We start from the raw sequence: 19,187 nt of genomic DNA on the forward strand, positions 1-19,187 counted from the left end.
GCGGGCCGTGATGTAAAGATGCTTCGGCCCCTGTATCGCCCGTCATTACGCACAGAGCGATCTCGCTCTGTGCAGTAATGATAGTGGGGTGCTGCAGCAGCGATCCCCGGGGTCCCCAGCAGCGGGACCCCGGCGATCTGACATCTTATCCCCTATCCTTTGGATAGGGGATAAGATGTCTGGGGGCGGAGTACCCCTTTAACATTCTGGCACCAGTTGATTAAAAAAAAAAATTGTTTTTTTCACCAGAATATCCCATAATTGTGTTATGACGGCCTGCTAAAAACATTACCTGACATAAATGGAGGCCCTGCTGAGATTACTGTTTGTATGGAAGTCATTTTGCTACATTTATAACTTGTGACTAGTGTTAAACTCCCTTTGTGTAATTCCATTGCTAAGCATTGTATTGTGTTAGTATTCATAGAGATATGTCAGTCATGTGCCTAAAGTCCAAATGATAGAGGATAAGATATCTGGTCTCCGTGCAGTACCAGCTTTCTAAACCAACGCTGGGTTAAGGCGGCAGTGGCGGTGATCATGTCACACCCCTCGTGACACACGCCATGCCCCCTCCATTCATGTCTAAGTTCCAAGGGCCCTAACGTAGAGTTCAAGGTCTCTCCCAATATGCTCTCCCGATAAATCGCATTTTCATCTATTTATTTAGAATGGATGTGATTTGCGTTCCACTTGTGTAATAGTTGAACACAGCCGGAGGACATCATTCTGTTATCTGAAATGGGATTTTGTGCATAGTAAAATTATCCTTTTTTGGTAGTATTCCTGTAAAGTTTGAGTTCTGATATAGCTATTCAAATATAATTTTTCCATTTATAAAATGTATTATTGTTCTGGCACTTTATTGAATACACTTTTTGCGGGAGGTGGTGGAGTTGGGTAACATACTCTTTTCTTTTTTTGTCATCCTAGTTTGCTTGTTTTTGGACTGGGCATTATTGGACCAAGTTAGAGTGAATAGATGTTAATGAGGCTGTCCCTAAGGTACGCATACTGTTAATAACAGATAGTGTTGCTCGCGAATATTCGCAATGCAAATTTTATTCGCGAATATAACACTATATATTCGTAATTACGAATATTCATATTTTTTTCCACAGTACACATCACAGTGATCATCCCTCTCTGCTTCCAGCTTGTGTGGTGTAAAGAATTCTGTAATACTACTGTGTGAGACTGGCGTGCAAATTTTTGCTTATGCTAATTTTTTATATGCTAATTTTCGCATATGCAAATTTGACAAATATGCAAATTTAGCAAATATATGACGAATATTCATCCATATATTCGCGAAATATCGCGAATTCGAATATGGCCTATGCCGCTCAACACTAATAACAGACACCATACCCCGTTGGGATGGATTCTGCCACCCAAGGCCCTTGTCAAAGCCGAACGTTTATTGGGTTGAGAGGCAAACGCAGGAGACAGTCAGAGACAGTCCGTCAATGCAGGGGTAATCTTCCCACAGGAGTTTAGATAAAGGTATAGTTGGCCTCTACAATATTAGCATATGTGGCACAGCGGTTGTGTATAATGTGTATGTGAATTGATACCAATGCCGTTATGTCTTTTGATGACTGTGATATTCCATATGGGGATTCCCTTTCATGATTTTCTAGTAGTGTCAGTTATTAAAATTAAAATTTAAAATATGTATTCATTTAATCATCACTTTACTAATATTTAAATTATTTTCTTAACATCAGTATTACCGTATATGCTCGAGTATAAGCCGACCCGAATATAAGCCGAGGCCCCTAATTTAACCCCCAAAACCCAGGAAAAGTTAACTCGACTATAAGCCTAGGGTGGGAAATACATCCTCCCCCCATGTCATCATCCAGACCCCCGTCATCATCCCCCCCTTCATCATCACCGCCTGTCAATCCCTTCATCAGTGGTCTTCAACCTGCGGACCTCCAGATGTTGCAAAACTACAACTCCCAGCAAGCCCATGCTGGGTGTTGTAGTTTTGAAACCTCTGGAGGTCCACAGGTTGAAGACCACTGCGGCCTTAGTCATCATCCAGCCCCCCCCCCCCCCCCCTTTTGTTTTGTACTCACCACCCCTCGGCGGGAAGTTAGGGTGAGCTGGTGCGGGCCATCTACGCTCCAGGGACCGTCCAGTGGGGATGGTTAGTCGTTGCGGGCTGTCAATTTTAACCGGGGGGGCCTCTTCTCCATGCTTTGGGCCCGGACTAGTGACGTTGCCTTGACGACAACTCACAGGGACGTTGCGCATGAACGTCCCTGTGCGTTGTCGTCAAGGCAACGTCACTACTTCGGGGCCGGGCCTGGAGCGTGGAGAAGAGGGCCCCCCCCCAGTAAAAATGGACAGCCCGCGACGACTAACCATCCCCTAACCGTCCCTGCAGCATAGATGGCCCGGACCAGCTCACCCTAACTTCCCGCCGAGGGGAGGTGAGTACAAAACAAAAGAGGGAGGGGTTTGGATGATGACGAAGGCCGCAGTGGTCTTCCACCTGTGGACCTCCAGAGGTTTCAAAACTACAACACCCAGCATGCTCGGACAGCCAATGGCTGTCCGGGCTTGCTGGGAGTTGTAGTTTTGCAACATCTGGAGGTCTGCAGGTTGAAGACCACTGATGAAGGAATTGAAAGGTCGGAGAGTTCACTCGAGTATATGCCAAGGCTTATACTCAAGTATATAGAATAGAATATTAGAATATTTTTTCCTCATTAACTATTTATTATTTTATTTATTCATTTTTATTTATGCACCAATTAATTTGTAATAATAATTAATATGTATTATTCATTATCATTATCCTTTTTTTTTAAAATCTAATTAACAATTATTTTATTTACACTATCTTATACCAAAGACTTGCTTGTTCTCTCTATCGATTGGTCCCTGGTGATGCACACGCTTCGACACTGGTGATCATGTGACCTTCTATGCCCTTAGTTCCATATGCCCTTAGCTAAAATGGCACCGCTTGGACTCTAGACTTAAAGGGGTACTTCGGTGCTCCAGCATTTTGTTCAGAACGCTCGGAGCCGGAGGCCGTGATTGTTACGTCACAGCCACGCGACCTTGTGGCGTCGTGCCATGCCCCCTCCATTTGTGTCTATGGGAGGGGGCGTGGCAGTCGCCTTGCCCCCTTCCATAGACATGAATGGAGGGGATGTTTATGACGTCACGACCACTGCCGCAGGAAACACTGGTGTTTGTTTAGAACGCTGGGTGCTGCGGTGAGATAGTGGGGGGCCCCAGCAGTGGGAGCCCCACGATCAGACATCCTATCCCCTTGATAATATGTCTAGCAGCGGAGTACCCCTTTAAAGCACATGCGCTAGCTTTACAGGAGTCACATGTCAGGAGTCAGGGTTGTGATTGGCTGTTGTGGCGACGCAGTCTCAGGCTTGCAGACCGGCATCTTCCCGAACGCCAGATCACCCATTGGCTCACAGTACATCAGGTAGTCATATTATATTTTAATGAGGCGTCTCTGGTTGTTTAATCATGTTTCACCTGTCACCAGGATTGTTTTTTTTATAATAAATAATTTTAAAGGGGTATTCCAGGAAAAAACTTTTTTTTTATATATATCAACTGGTTCCAGAAAGTTAAAGGGGTATTCCAGGAAAAAACTTTTTTTTATATATATCAACTGGTTCCAGAAAGTTAAACAGATTTGTAAATTACTTCTATTAAAAAATCTTAATCCTTTCAGTACTTATGAGCTTCTGAAGTTAAGGTTGTTCTTTTCTGTCTAAGTGCTCTCTGATGACACGTGTCTCGGGAAACGCCCAGTTTAGAAGCAAATTCCCATAGCAAACCTCTTCTAAACTGGGCGGTTCCCGAGACATGTGTCATCAGAGATTACTTAGAAAGAAAAGAACAACCTAAACTTCAGAAGCTCATAAGTACTGAAAGGATTAAGATTTTTTTTTATAAAAGTAATTTACAAATCTGTTTAACTTTTTGGAGCCAGTTGATATATTAAAAAAAGTTTTTTCCTGGATAACCCCTTTAACTTTACACTTTGTTTACACATTGCAGTACAGCTTATATTGTGAATAATGGTGAATTTGCACAGTAACATCTTGCACAGAAGCACGGCCCCTTTATTATAACTTCCGTACTATAATTTTGGATTTATTTTTATCATGTACATTGTTGTTTCACTGTATAATCATGATCACTTATTGATATATTGTTTTTCAGAAGTATGGAGTGTATAAATTGTTGCACAATTCTCTCATTGTTGCTTGAAAAAGATCCTGGAGAGGATCGAAACGTCGCCGGCAGGTGACACTTCGGTGTTTGACGGATTAAAGAACTTTCTCACGTTTTTCAAACCAAGGAGTGCTGCATTGATTTTTGAATTTGTATACTGAACGGGATCTATGGACTGTTCTTTAGCATCGCTTGCACCCGCCTCTTGTTATCACACTTTTCTTTTGGTCCAAAAGCAAAGAAGCACAGAAGGCGGCACTCACCATGCAGGATATCTTTATTCACCGTTCGGGAACAGGACACAGGTGGGGTGGAGGACGGGGCTGCCGGAACAAGTTGTTTCGTGCGCAAGGCGCACGAAACAACTTGTTCCGGCAGCCCCGTCCTCCACCCCACTCCCCCCGCCTGCCACCTGCGTCCTGTTCCCGAATGGTGAATAAAGATATCCTGCATGCTGAGTGCCGCCTTCTGTGCTTCTTTGCTTTTGGACTGTTTATCCTTATTGGTTGAGCACTTCCACTATAGGATTACCTAGTGTAGCATCCCGTCCAGTGAATTGTCCGTTTTCACCCTCAAGCTCAGTTTCGCTAGTGCCGACCTTTCCTCCTCTGCATACACAACACTTTTCTTTTAGAGTGCTGCTGAAACAATGGATGTATGTGAGGAGTGGACTTACTTGATACTGTATATATTTATCATTTTGTAGGTGTGTTGCCATTAGAGGAAAGGGGCTTAGACACAGGTCCAGCACAGGTGTCTTTCCTATCGGAGTCCACCCATGGTTGTTATGAAGACAACAGAACTCTAGGAGGCAGTTTCTTCATTGAGATCCCACAAGAAGTTGATTGGCAGATTTCCCATCTTCTCCCAGTAAATTTTATCAATCTTCTCACTTTGCGCCACTGTCATTATATTTTTCCAGTCACCAACCGTCCCTGGTAAAGAATATAAACAATAATGGAGCTAGTGAGTCTATGTTCAGTTAAGAATATGGAGAGAAAATCAGATACTAGTATCCAATATAATATTCAACATTTTTTAAATAGTTTCAATGACATTCAGTGTCATTTTGATCAAGTACAATTACATCCATTCCAGATTTTTTTTTATATAAATAAATGTTATTATTATGTTTTATTTTTTAACTTCATGCTTCTCTTCAATAAATTATTACAAAAATAGGGGAAAAAACACTTGTGGGAAAAACCACACTCACATTGAGTTTAAAGGGGTACTCGGGTGTAAAACAAATGTTTTCAAATTAGCTGGTGCCAGAAAGTTAAACAGATTTGTAAATTACTTCTATTAAAAAAATCTTAATCCTTCCAGTACTTATCAGCTGCTGTATGCTCCAGAGGAAGCGGTGTAGTTCTTTTCAGTCTGACCAGAGGACTCTCTGCTGACACCTCTGTCCATGTCAGGAACTGTCCAGAGCAGGATAGGTGTAACACTCACGTTTCTGAAGACAGGAACTCCGGTGTATGTGGATCCACTGGACCTGTGTGGAAGATGACTCGGACCGTATCAGGGAGCGGAGTCATAGGTGCCGCTGGTTTTCACCAAAGCAGGATGGACTTGCAGCTGCAGGCGACACCCAAGTCGCTACCCCTGGCACGGCTCGACCACACAGGCGGCTGAAGAGATGCAAGGCACAGGAGGGATGAGGCAACCCGTAGTCTGGATAGCAGAAGGTCAGGGCAGGTGGCACAATAGTGTATTCTGGACATGGCAGGAGTTCAGTAGGCAGGCGGCAGAGGAGCAAGGTCAAGTCGCAAGAGCAGGAGATCTGGTACACGGCAAGGCAATACATGGAACGCTTTCTTCTAGGGCACAAAGATTCGGCAGAGAACTGAGGAGGGTGGAGGAATTTATAAACAAGCCACAGGGGGATTACACTAATGAGCGTACTGGCCCTTTAACTCTTAAAGCTCCGGTGTGCGCACGCCCTAAGGGACGGGGACAAGTGCGCCGGAGCAGAGAGGCGGAGGCAGAGGCAGGAGAAACACCTGGAGAGTGACGGACTGGGGCTCACATGCGGGCGTGTCCCACGATGCGAGTCCCAGCCCCGTCGGCAGCAGAAGGTAAGGGGACCATGTGCTCACGGCCAGTGTGTGAGGCCGCAGCGCATAGCGTAACAATAGGTTTGCTTTGGGGATTTGCTCCTGCTCTGGACAGTTCCTGATATAAACAGAGGTGTCAGCAGAGAGCACTGTGGTCAGACAAATAAATTAAAAAAGAAAACAACTTTGTCTGTAGCATGCAGCAGCTGAGAAGAACTGGAAAGATTAAGATTTTTTTATTAGAAGTAATTTACATACCAAGTTACAGAGATATGCAGCTACACACCAGCCTCTCAGACACACCTGTGCCACGGACCCGCCGGCACCGCCCCGGCTTCCATTAGGTGCATCCAACCAAAGAAAACTGATGTCCAGCACTATATGATCTGATAAAAATACTTGCCTTTATTGGAGATTCACAATTTCATAGAACAAGACACAGGTACATGAAAGCTTCTGACGCATTTTACGCAGCATTGCCATAGAATGATCATCATAGAATGATTCCATTTACAAAAAACTTGTTTAAATACATGCAAAATTTAGTCACATGACTCAGTAAAAAAAGACAGCTGGAAAAGACTTTCTGGATCTCTTCTAAATACAATGAATTCTTCATTCCTTAAAGGGTACCTCTCATCAAAAAAACTTTTGATATATTATAGATTAATGTATTAACTTTACAATTGCATGTTATTCAAAAATCTGCTTCTTTCTATTTCATTTTCCACTTTGAAGAAATGACCACTAGGGGTCTCCCTACCAGTCCTGGCCGCAAGCATTTCAGACTCATGCTGGAGTCCTAAACACTACGAGCTGCCAGTCTGCTTTGTTCACAAAGGAGAACACTCAGAGCTGCCAGCCTGCTTTGTTCACAGCCTGTTTGGCTGTGAACAAAGCAGGCTGGCAGCTCTGAGTGTTTAGGACTCCAGCATGAGTCAGAAATGCTTGCCGACAGGACTGATCGGGAAAAATACAATAGAAAGAAGCATATTTTTCATTAACATGCTATTGGAAAGTTATTCAACATTCATTAATCTAAAATATATCAAAAGTTTATTTGATGAGAGGTACCCTTTAATGTTAATTATGCACCACATGCACATTTATAGGTATGTTACACATTACTCTTGCATTAGGAGAAAAATTTGACAAACATCCTGGTAATATTTTCATACAAAATAAATTTACAAATATGTTTTACTTTCTGGCACCCGTTGATTTTTTTACACCAAAGTACCCCTTTAACCCCTTAACGACCACGGGCGTAAATCTAAGGAAGGGTGCTCGCGTCATATACGGAAGGTTCCGGCTGCTAGCAGCAGCCGGGGACCCGCCCGTAATGGCCGACATCGTGTGGATGTCCGCCATTGACCCCTCCGATGCCGTGATCAATACAGATCACGGCATCTGTGGCATTGCGGCACTTTGATTGGATGATCGGATCGCCCGCAGCGCTGCCGCGGGGATCCGATCATCCAGCATGGCGGCCGGAGGTCCCCTTATCTAGCTCCGGCCATCTCCCGGGGGCCTTCTGCTCTGGTCTGCGATCGAGCAGACCAGAGCAGAAGATCACCGATAATACTGAGCAGTGCTGTGTCCTATGCATAGCACTGCACAGTATTAGCAATCAAAGGATTGCTATAGATAGTCCCCTATGGGGACATAAAAAGTGTTAAAAAAAAAGTTGAAAAATGTAAAAAAAAAAGTGAAAATGAAAATAAAAATGAAAATTGTCTGTTTTTCCCATTTTACCCCCAAAAAGCGTAATAAAAAAAATAAAAATAAACATATTTGGTATCGGCGCGTGTGTAAATGTCCGAACTATCAAAATATAATGTTAATGATCCCGTACGGTGAATGGCGTAAACTTAAAAAATTTTTAAAAAAGGCCACAAATGCTGCTTTTTTGTCACATTTTATTCAAAAAAATTTATAAAAAATTATCTAAAAGTTTTATATATGCAAATGTGGTATCTATAAAAAAGTAAAGATGATGGTGCAAAAAATGAGCCCTCATACCGCCCTATATACGGAAAAATGAAAAAGTTATAGGTGGTCAAAATAGGGCAATTTTAGATTACTGATTTTGTACAAAAAGTTTTAGATTTTTTTTAAGCGGTACAAAAATATAAAAGTATCTAGCCATGGGTATCATTTTAATCGTATTGACCCACAGAAAAAAGAACACAAGTCATTTTTACCGTAAAGTGTACAGTGTGAAAACAAAACCTTCCAAAATGTGCAAAATTTTGGTTTTCATTTAAATTTCCTCCCTATAAATTTTTTTGGGGGGGTTTGCCGTACATTTTATGGTAAAATTAGAGATTTCATTACAAATTACAATTGGTTACGCAAAAAACAAGCCCTTATATGGGTCTGTACATGGAAATATAAAGGAGTTATGGATTTTAGAAGGCGAGGAGGAAAAAACAAAAACGCAAAAATAAAATTGGCCTGGTCCTTGAGGTGAAAATGGGCTTGGTCATTAAGGGGTTAATGGCAGCACAATACTACTGCAACATACTGAACACACACATGGGGAGAAGAAGGCCCAGCAGTTTACAACATGTTTCAGGGTACCGATCGGATTCCATGCAAGCCGGGTGATCAGTCTGAAGCAGACTCTACTAGCAGAGCGCCGATCTAACTGATCAATGCTATGAAATGGCAAAATAGTGATCAGTATGAGCAATCTAATGACTTCTTATAGAAGCACCCTAGAGGAACTTGAATTTTTTTTTAAATATAAAAACCTTTTTCCATTTTCACCTAAAAATACAATTAACATATTTGTTATTTCCATGTGCACATTTGCAGAATTGTCTGACCTATTAAAATGTACGCTTATTGACCCTATATGGTAAATGGCATTAAATAGCAAAATTAGAAAAAAGACAGGATTGCTTATTATTGGTCATCAGAATTTAATTAATAAAAGAGTTAAAAAAAATCTAAACCATAAAGATACAAATAGGAACTAAAGATCATGACAAAGTAAATAAATAAATAAAAAATGGGTCCTGTACATTTTTTTTTTTATTTCAATAAAGTAATACAAAAGCTATGTAAATTTGGGTATTGTTGCAATTGTTATTACCCGGAGAATAAAGATAACATGTTGGTTTTACCATAAAGTATACAGTGTAAAAAAATAACCCCCAGAAGTTGCAAGTTTTTTTCTATCCCCTCCTCCCCCCCCAAACACACAATTTGCTGTTAATTTTTTGGTAAAATATTATGTTACATAAGAAGTATGAATATCTTCTATTTATTAATAGAGTAATAGCAATCATAAGTTCTTAACAACATTAGACCTATATCTGGCTTTACAGGATGTAAATGGATAGATAGAGCAAATTCTCTCCCTGTCCCCACACTGAGGTCTTCTTTTCCCCTTACTTTTCCATCAATAAATACTCTCACCCTCCCGACCAGCCCCCCTCCCTGCACTGTTCTCTGCACCTTCCTGCCATCACACTTTACCATGTATAATACTAGCATGGCTCTTCGTCCTTGCTCCAGGCTCCGGACTGTTCCCTCTGCACTATTCTCAGGTGGCGACAGTGTTTCGTATATCCAGTAGGAATTGCACAAGCTATTCCTGTTTAAGGGCCCATGCGTGCCTCTGATTCTGCTCCCCCTCCAATCCCTGACTGACATCACCTATTTAAAGGGGTACTCCGGCGCTGAGACATCTCATCCCTATCCAAAGGATAGGGATAAGATGTCTCCCCGTATTCGCCACCCACCTGTTTGAGCTGCACGCTGCGGTGCCAGCTCCCAAACAGCAGGGTGGTGATCATAGCGGGGGTCAGGGTGACGTCACACGGGGGCAGAGTTTTGACATCACGATACTCTGGCCCCGTGGTCGCCACCCGGCTGTTTGTGAGCTGGCACCGCGGCATGCACCTTAAACAGGTGGGTGGCTAATACAAGATTGCGGGGGTCCCCAACGGCAGGATAGGGGATATGATGTCTCAGGGCCGGAGTACCCCTTTAAGGGCCCTCCTTTCCTTGCCTGAACAATATAGTATTTCCTGCAAATGAAGGTGTTATCTGCGGTGTTCCTCATCCAATTTCCCAAACTTTGCCTATTCCAATCCCTCTGCTCTCAGACAGGTTTACTACACTTCTCTCAGCCAGGAAGATAGTTCCATCTAGCTGTACCAGAGCTATTCAGCTTTGCTGTTTTAAAGGGGTTCTCCACCATAAGGTGATTTTATTACGTACTTGGCAGACAGTAATGGACATGCTTAGGAAGGATCTGCGCTTGTTTTGGGGCTAAATGGCTATGTTGTGAGATTACCATAACACTGTGGCCAGCTTTTTGTGAACTTGTATTTCCTGTTTGACTTTTCTTTTTTGACTACATTTTCCTCCCTTCCACACATCAGCCAACGCACCCATTGAAACAAAAGACCTGTGGTTTTCAATCAGGGTGCCTACAGCTGTTGCATTAGTTGCAGATTGAGCTCTCTCCATTGAAGCAGATCGCTCCACCCATTGAAGCAGACAGGCTCCCTGTCATCAGCTGACTAGTGATGTCAGGTCTCGGCCGCATTGCAAGCTGGGAAAAATCCGAGACAACAGTCATTTTGTATGCTGTTAAAAATAAATAGTGGGGTGAAAATCACAGAAAAATTTGGAGAAAACCATCACACGCAGGTACAGACACTATATTATGAACTACACTAACTTTGCAGCCCCTGTAGCATAGTCAAATAAAAAAAAATCCTGGAATACCCCTTTAATAGCACCAGCTCATCTAAATCACCTTGTATGCCATGCTGCATCTCACTCCACCCGCTGTGTTCCAGTGTCAGCTCGTTCTCACCTGTCTGTATCCCCGGTGCTTGGCTACAGGGTGTTCTGGCCTGTTCGGTCAGTTGCCACTTACCGGGACCACTTTTGTGGCAGTGACCTGGTGTTCCCCTGAAGCTAAGATCAGCTTCCGCATCCTGGAGCGGGATAAAGGGTAAAAACCAGAGCAGCACTTAGACTGTGCTCCCAAGTTTGGCCCTACACCAAACCGGTAAGTGGCACAATGAGGTCCACACCCTTTGGGATGCTACACCCTGATTTTGGTCTGTAGGCAGGATGTTTAAAACCCCCGGGCAATCTTCGAAGGCTGAAAGTAACGCGATCAGAAAATGTATCAGTAGTCCCATATCCTGATCGCGTTACACACATACATTAAGTTTAACCTATTTTTCTTTAAAGAAGAGGAGGAAAGACAAATCCACAAATGTATAAAATGTACTGTGCCTTTAAGGGAAAGATTACAGAGGTGTCGTGGCCAAATAGAGTCATAGGCTCTAAGCCCCCTGTCCTTTCTAAACAGGGAGGAGTGATTTAATTTTCACAAATAATAAAAACAGCTCCACTGTAAAAATTGTCCAAAAAAATGCAATTGCACAAAATTTGCAGGGACATTTAGAACACTGATGTCACGATTCGGCTGGCTGGAGGTGGATCCTCTGTGCCAGAGAGGGATTGGCGTGGACCGTGCTGGTGGACCGGTTCTAAGTTGCTACTGGTATTCACCAGAGCCCGCCGCAAAGCGGGATGGTCTTGCAGCGGCGGTAGCAACCAGGTCGTATCCACCAGCAACGGCTCAACCTCTCTGACTGCTGAAGATAGGCGCGGTACAAGGGAGTAGACAAGAGCAAGGTCGGACGTAGCAGAAGGTCAGGGCAGGCAGCAAGGATCGTAGTCAGGGGCAACGGCAGAAGGTCTGGAACACAGGCTAGGAACACACAAGGGAACGCTTTCACTGGCACAATGGCAACAAGATCCGGCGAGGGAGTGCAGGGGAAGTGAGGTATAAATAGGGAGTGCACAGGTGAACACACTAATTAAGCCAGCTGCGCCAATCAGTGGCGCAGTGGCCCTTTAAATTGCAGAGACCCGGCGCGCGCGCACCCTAAGGAGCGGGGCCGCACGCGCCGGGACAAGACCGACAGAGAGCGAGTCAGGTACGGGAGCCGGGATGCGCATCGCGCATCGCATCCCGGCTGAGAGAGGTATTGCAGCGCACCCGGTCAGCAGGTCTGACCGGGGCGCTGCAAATGCGTATATGTTACGAGCGCTCCGGGGAGGAGCGGGGACCCGGAGCGCTCGGCGGAACAGTACCCCCCCCCCTTGGGTCTCCCCCTCTTCTTGGAGCCTGAGAACCTGAGGATAAGACTTTTGTCTAGGATGTTGTCCTCAGGTTCCCAGGATCTCTCTTCTGGACCACAGCCCTCCCAATCCACCCAAAAAATTTTTTTCCCTCTGACCGTCTTGGAGGCCAGAATCTCCTTCACGGAGAAGACGTCAGAAGAACCGGAGACAGGAGTGGGAGAAACAAGTTTGGGAGAGAAGCGGTTAATGATGAGTGGTTTAAGCAGAGAGACATGGAAGGCATTGGGAATACGAAGAGAAGGAGGAAGAAGGAGTTTGTAAGAGACAGGGTTAATCTGGCACAAGACTTTGAAAGGACCAAGATAGCGTGGTCCCAGTTTGTAACTGGGGACACGAAAGCGGACATATTTAGCGGAGAGCCATACCTTGTCTCCGGGAGCAAAAATGGGGGAAGTTCTTCTTTTCTTATCGGCAAACTTTTTCATGCGGGATGAAGCCTGTAAAAGAGAATTTTGGGTCTCTTTCCATATGGTGGAAAGATCACGAGTCACTTCATCCACAGCGGGCAAACCAGAGGGCAAGGGAGTAGGGAGGGGGGGGAAGAGGGTGACGGCCGTACACAACGAAAAATGGGGACTTAGCAGAAGATTCAGAGACTCTGAAGTTGTATGAGAATTCGGCCCATGGTAGAAGATCTGCCCAGTCATCCTGGCGGGAGGAAACAAAATGCCGTAAATAGTTACCCAGGACCTGGTTAATTCTTTCTACTTGCCCATTGGATTGGGGATGATAAGAAGAAGAGAAGTTTAATTTAATCTTGAGCTGTTTACAGAGGACCCTCCAGAATTTAGACACGAATTGGACGCCTCTATCCGAGACGATATGCGTGGGCAATCCATGAAGGCGAAAAATGTGTACAAAAAATTGCTTTGCCAACTGAGGCGCTGAAGGAAGACCAGGAAGAGGAATAAAATGTGCCATCTTGGAAAATCGATCAACGACCACCCAAACAACTGTGTTGCCACGGGATGAGGGCAAGTCTGTAATAAAGTCCATACCAATCTGTGACCAAGGCTGTTCGGGAACGGGCAGAGGATGAAGGAGACCAGCAGGCTTCTGGCGAGGAGTCTTATCTCGGGCACAGACAGTACAGGCCCGCACAAAATCAACAACATCCATCTCCACAGTCGGCCACCAATAAAAACGAGAGATGAGTTGCAAGGATTTTTTGATGCCCGCATGGCCTGCGAGATGGGAGGAGTGTCCCCATTTGAGAATCCCGAGACGCTGGCGTGGAGAAACGAAGGTCTTCCCTGGAGGAGTTTGCCTGATGGAGGCTGGAGAAGTGGAGATCAGACAGTCCGGAGGGATGATGTGTTGCGGAGAGACTTCTACTTCAGAGGCATCAGAAGAACGAGAGAGGGCATCGGCCCTAATGTTCTTGTCAGCAGGGCGAAAATGAATTTCAAAGTTAAAACGGGCAAAGAACAACGACCACCTGGCCTGGCGAGGGTTCAGTCGTTGGGCAGACTGGAGATAGGAGAGATTCTTGTGATCAGTGTATATGATAACTGGAAATTTTGATCCCTCCAGCAGATGCCTCCATTCCTCAAGCGCCAATTTAATGGCCAGTAGTTCTCGATCCCCGATGGAGTAATTCCTCTCCGCTGGAGAGAAGGTCCTAGAAAAAAACCCACAAGTCACAGCATGCCCGGAAGAATTTTTCTGTAGAAGGACAGCTCCAGCTCCTACTGAGGAGGCATCTACCTCCAAAAGGAAGGGTTTAGATGGGTCAGGTCTGGAGAGCACGGGAGCAGAAGAAAAGGCAGACTTGAGATGTTTAAATGCGTCTTCCGCTTGGGGAGACCAGGACTTGGGATTGGCATTTTTCTTGGTTAAAGCCACGATAGGAGCCACAATAGTGGAAAAGTGTGGAATAAATTGTCTGTAATAATTGGCAAACCCCAAAAAACATTGGATAGCACGGAGTCCGGAGGGGCGTGGCCAATCTAAGACGGCAGAGAGTTTATCTGGGTCCATTTGTAGTCCCTGGCCAGAGACCAAGTATCCTAGGAAAGGAAGAGATTGACATTCAAAGAGACATTTCTCCATTTTGGCATAAAGTTGATTGTCCCGAAGTCTCTGAAGAACCATGCGGACATGCTGGCGGTGTTCTTCTAAGTTGGCAGAAAAAATCAGAATATCGTCCAGATAAACCACAACACAGGAATATAAGAGATCACGAAAAATTTCATTAACAAAGTCTTGGAAGACGGCAGGGGCGTTGCACAGGCCAAAGGGCATGACCAGATACTCAAAGTGTCCATCTCTAGTGTTAAATGCAGTCTTCCATTCGTCCCCCTCCCTGATGCGGATGAGATTATAAGCCCCCCTTAAGTCCAGTTTGGTAAAGATGTGGGCACCTTGAAGGCGATCAAAGAGTTCCGAGATAAGAGGTAAGGGCTAGCGTTTTTTTTACCGTGATTTTATTAAGTCCGCGGTAGTCAATGCAAGGGCGTAGGGAGCCATCTTTTTTGGACACAAAAAAAAATCCAGCTCCGGCAGGAGAGGAGGATTTGCGGATAAACCCCTTTTTTAAATTCTCCTGGATGTACTCTGACATGGCAAGAGTCTCTGGAGCAGACAGAGGATAGATTCTGCCCCGGGGTGGAGTAGTACCCGGGAGGAGGTCAATAGGACAGTCATAAGGCCTGTGAGGGGGTAAAGTCTCAGCTTGCTTCTTGCAAAAGACGTCAGCATAGTCCATATAAGCCTTAGGAAGACCGGATACAGGGGGAACCACAGGGTCACGGCAGGGAGTACTGGGAATCGGTTTAAGACAGTCCTTGAGACAAGAAGTACCCCAGTTCTTGATTTCTCCTGTGGACCAATCAAGGGTTGGGGAATGGCGTTGAAGCCACGGTAATCCAAGAAGAATTTCAGAAGTGCAGTTGGAGAGGACCAAAAATTCAATTTTTTCGTGATGAGGTCCGATGCACATTAGGAGAGGTTCCGTGCGGTAACGCACGGTACAGTCCAATCATTCATTGTTAACAGAATTGATGTAGAGGGGTCTGGCGAGACTGGTCACCGGGATTTTGAACCTGTTGATGAGAGAGGCCAAAATAAAATTTCCTGCAGATCCGGAATCCAGGAAGGCCACGGCAGAGAAGGAGAAGGTAGAGGAAGATATCCACACAGGCACAGTAAGGCGTGGAGAAGCAGAGTTGACATCAAAAACTGTCTCACCTTTGTGCGGAATCAGCGGACGTCTTTCCAGGCGGGGAGGACGGATAGGACAATCCTTCAAGAAGTGTTCGGTACTGGCACAGTACAGGCACAGATTCTCCATGCGGCGTCGTGTCCTCTCTTGAGGTGTCAAGCGAGACCGATCAACTTGCATAGCCTCCACGGCGGGAGGCACAGGAACGGATTGCAGAGGACCAGAGGAGAGAGCAGCCGGGGAGAGAAACCGCCTCGTGCGAACAAAGTCCATATCCTGGCGGAGCTCCTGACGCCTTTCGGAAAAACGCATGTCAATGCGGGTGGCCAGATGAATAAGTTCATGCAGGTTAGCAGGAATTTCTCGTGCGGCCAGCACATCTTTAATGTTGCTGGATAGGCCTTTTTTAAAGGTCGCACAGAGGGCCTCATTATTCCAGGATAATTCGGAGGCAAGAGTACGGAATTGGATGGCGTACTCGCCAACAGAAGAATTACCCTGGACCAGGTTCAGCAGGGCAGTCTCAGCAGAAGAGGCTCGGGCAGGTTCCTCAAAGACACTTCGAATCTCCGTGAAGAAGGAGTGTACAGAGGCAGTGACAGGGTCATTGCGGTCCCAGAGCGGTGTGGCCCATGACAGAGCTTTCCCAGACAGAAGGCTGACTACGAAAGCCACCTTAGACCTTTCAGTAGGAAACTGGTCCGACATCATCTCCAAGTGCAGGGAACATTGTGAAAGAAAGCCACGGCAAAACTTAGAGTCCCCATCAAATTTATCCGGCAAGGATAATCGTAGGCCGGAAGCGGCCACTCGCTGCGGAGGAGGTGCAGGAGCTGGCGGAGGAGATTGTTGCTGGAGTTGTGGTAGTAGCTGCTGTAGCATCACGGTCAGTTGAGACAGCTGGTGGCCTTGTTGCGCTATCTGTTGCGACTGCTGGGCGACCACCGTGGTGAGGTCGGCGACAACTGGCAGTGGGACTTCAGCGGGATCCATGGCCGGATCTACTGTCACGATTCGGCTGGCTGGAGGTGGATCCTCTGTGCCAGAGAGGGATTGGCGTGGACCGTGCTGGTGGACCGGTTCTAAGTTGCTACTGGTATCCACCAGAGCCCGCCGCAAAGCGGGATGGTCTTGCAGCGGCGGTAGCAACCAGGTCGTATCCACCAGCAACGGCTCAACCTCTCTGACTGCTGAAGATAGGCGCGGTACAAGGGAGAAGACAAGAGCATGGTCGGACGTAGCAGAAGGTCAGGGCAGGCAGCAAGGATCGTAGTCAGGGGCAACGGCAGGAGGTCTGGAACACAGGCTAGGAACACGCAAGGGAACGCTTTCACTGGCACAATGGCAACAAGATCCGGCGAGGGAGTGCAGGGGAAATTAGGTATAAATAGGGAGTGCACAGGTGAACACACTAATTAAGCCAGCTGCACCAATCAGTGGCGCAGTGGCCCTTTAAATTGCAGAGACCCGGCGCGCGTGCGCCCTAAGGAGCGGGGCCGCGCGTGCCGGGACAAGACCGACGGAGAGCGAGTCAGGTACGGGAGCCGGGATGCGCATGGCGAGCGGGCGCCTCCCGCATCGCGTATCGCATCCCGGCTGAGAGAGGTATTGCAGCGCACCCGGTCAGCAGGTCTGACCGGGGCGCTGCAAATGCGAGGATGTTGCGAGCGCTCCAAGGAGGAGCGGGGACCCGGAGCGCTCGGCGTAACAACTGAATTGGTGTAAAGCCAATGATAAATGTCCCCCATTGTGTTTTTCAGGGGTTAAGGGTAAGGATTTATTTTTTTATCTATTTTTTTTTTTATCTCCTAGCTTACCCCTTTTATTGTACTTTACCTTTACGTAGGAAACTTCCTTTAGTTTTGTCTAATTTCTCATTGGAAACAAAATCATAATTAGCGAGAGGATCTCGTTTCATGTTCTTGAAAGTTGCTCTTTTCACCACTGTGTCGATCGCTTTCTCGTCGAGGTTCACGCCCATAAATTTGCATATTTTTTTCACAACAGATCGAAGGTCCTAAAATTTGGAACGAAAAAATAATTACAAAACACAGGGAATGGGGTTTACAAACAAATGTGATTACAAAAACTTTTGATTTACCCCAAAGCAATGTTTCCCAACAAGGGTGCCTCCATCTTGTGCAAAACTACAACTACTAGCATGCCCGGACAGCCAAAGGCTGTCCGGGCATGCTAGGAGTTGTAGTTTTTCATCAATTGGAGGCACCCTGATTGAGAAACACTGACCTAGAGACATGTCAAAATTTTGATCAATTGGGATCTGGGTGCACAGATCCTGATCGATGTGTTCCTCTCCCTGCTCTCTGTGCGCACAATCACAAACGTTAACTACCAGCCAAAAGTTGTCCTGGTATACTGAGAGTTGTAGTTTTGCAACAGCCTGAGACATCCTGGTTGGAAAACACTACCCTAGAGACATGTTAAAAGTTTTGATTGCATAGATCTTGACTGATCACTGTGACTGAGTGCTCCTCTCCTCGCTCTCTGTGCGCACAACCACAAAACTACAAATACCAGTCAAAGGTTGCCTGGGCATGTTAAAAATTTTGATCAGTTGGGATCTGAGTGCATAGATCCTGACCAATGTACTGTGGCTGAGTGTGGTTACCCAGTACAGAACATTCTACTATGCCTTCCCTGTCAGGTAGATGTTGCCTCAGTTGTCTGTTTTGGCCCACGGCTCCAGGGAAATTAAATTTTGTATTCATTGCTCTATGTTTTAGTGTCAAAAGGAGAAAATGTATTAATAAGTAAGGAAAACATAAGTACAAAAGTACACAGTACAATATATCGAACATAAAGTGCAAATATAAATATCAAAACAAACAAAAAAAAAACAGGTAGATAATGTGAAGATTACCATTGGTAAGGAGAGACCAGGCAACCTCCATTTGGAAGCAATATGAATAGGAGCAGCTAATAATATAAATTGAACTGAGCCGAACACTGCATAGGGGAATCTCTTAGGCTTAAGGCCCAGGAGGAACAGCGCTGGGTCAAGGGTATAGGATCTTCCCATTACAGAGGAAAGCAGGTCAATGACCTGTCTCCAAAAGGGGAAACGTGGACAGGTCCACCAAATGTGGAGCATGCTACCAACTTCTGCACATCCCCGAAAACAGTGGGGAGACATGGAGGGAAAGAGAAACATAAATTCTGTCAGGAACATAATAAGCCCTATGTAAAATCTTAAGGGCAGTTTCTATCAATGAAACCTGCCAAGAACCCCTGCTCAGGTGAGTACACCAATCATGCCAAAAGGGGAGAGGAAAGTCAATCTGCAGATCCTCTTCCCACTGAGTCATGAATGGCAGCTTCACACCCCGGGGGTGGGGGTTGATTAAAAGAAAAATATCAAAAGCGAAATGGCACAGGACTAAGAGGGTAGTATAGGGCCATAACCTCATAGGGGAAAAAAAAGAGTCTGAGATAAGCGGAAGGACTCCTCTGGGGGAGGGTGATATCTAGCAAGGAAAAAGGAGCGAGAGATCAATTTCTTCCCCACAAGAAAATGGTGGAGGAGAAAAAGG

At 45.5% G+C, this 19,187-nt stretch overlaps 1 protein-coding gene across 2 annotated transcripts in view; it reads right to left on the bottom strand.

Moving 5' to 3' along the window:
- Positions 1 to 4,718: 4,718 nt before the first annotated feature.
- Positions 4,719 to 19,187, bottom strand: part of LOC130360497 (amine sulfotransferase-like) — a 30,086-nt gene continuing 15,617 nt past the window's right edge. For both annotated transcript variants that reach the window (XM_056562993.1, XM_056562992.1), the window contains 2 exons: positions 17,473 to 17,653; positions 4,719 to 5,162 (listed from right to left, as the gene is read on the bottom strand). In XM_056562993.1, the coding sequence (XP_056418968.1) occupies positions 5,032 to 5,162; positions 17,473 to 17,653 (312 nt within the window). In that variant the 3' untranslated portion in view covers positions 4,719 to 5,031. The remainder of the gene's footprint in view (positions 5,163 to 17,472; positions 17,654 to 19,187) is intronic.

Source organism: Hyla sarda, chromosome 3 (genome assembly GCF_029499605.1).
Source record: "Hyla sarda isolate aHylSar1 chromosome 3, aHylSar1.hap1, whole genome shotgun sequence".
Classification (NCBI taxonomy): Eukaryota; Metazoa; Chordata; class Amphibia; order Anura; family Hylidae; genus Hyla; species Hyla sarda.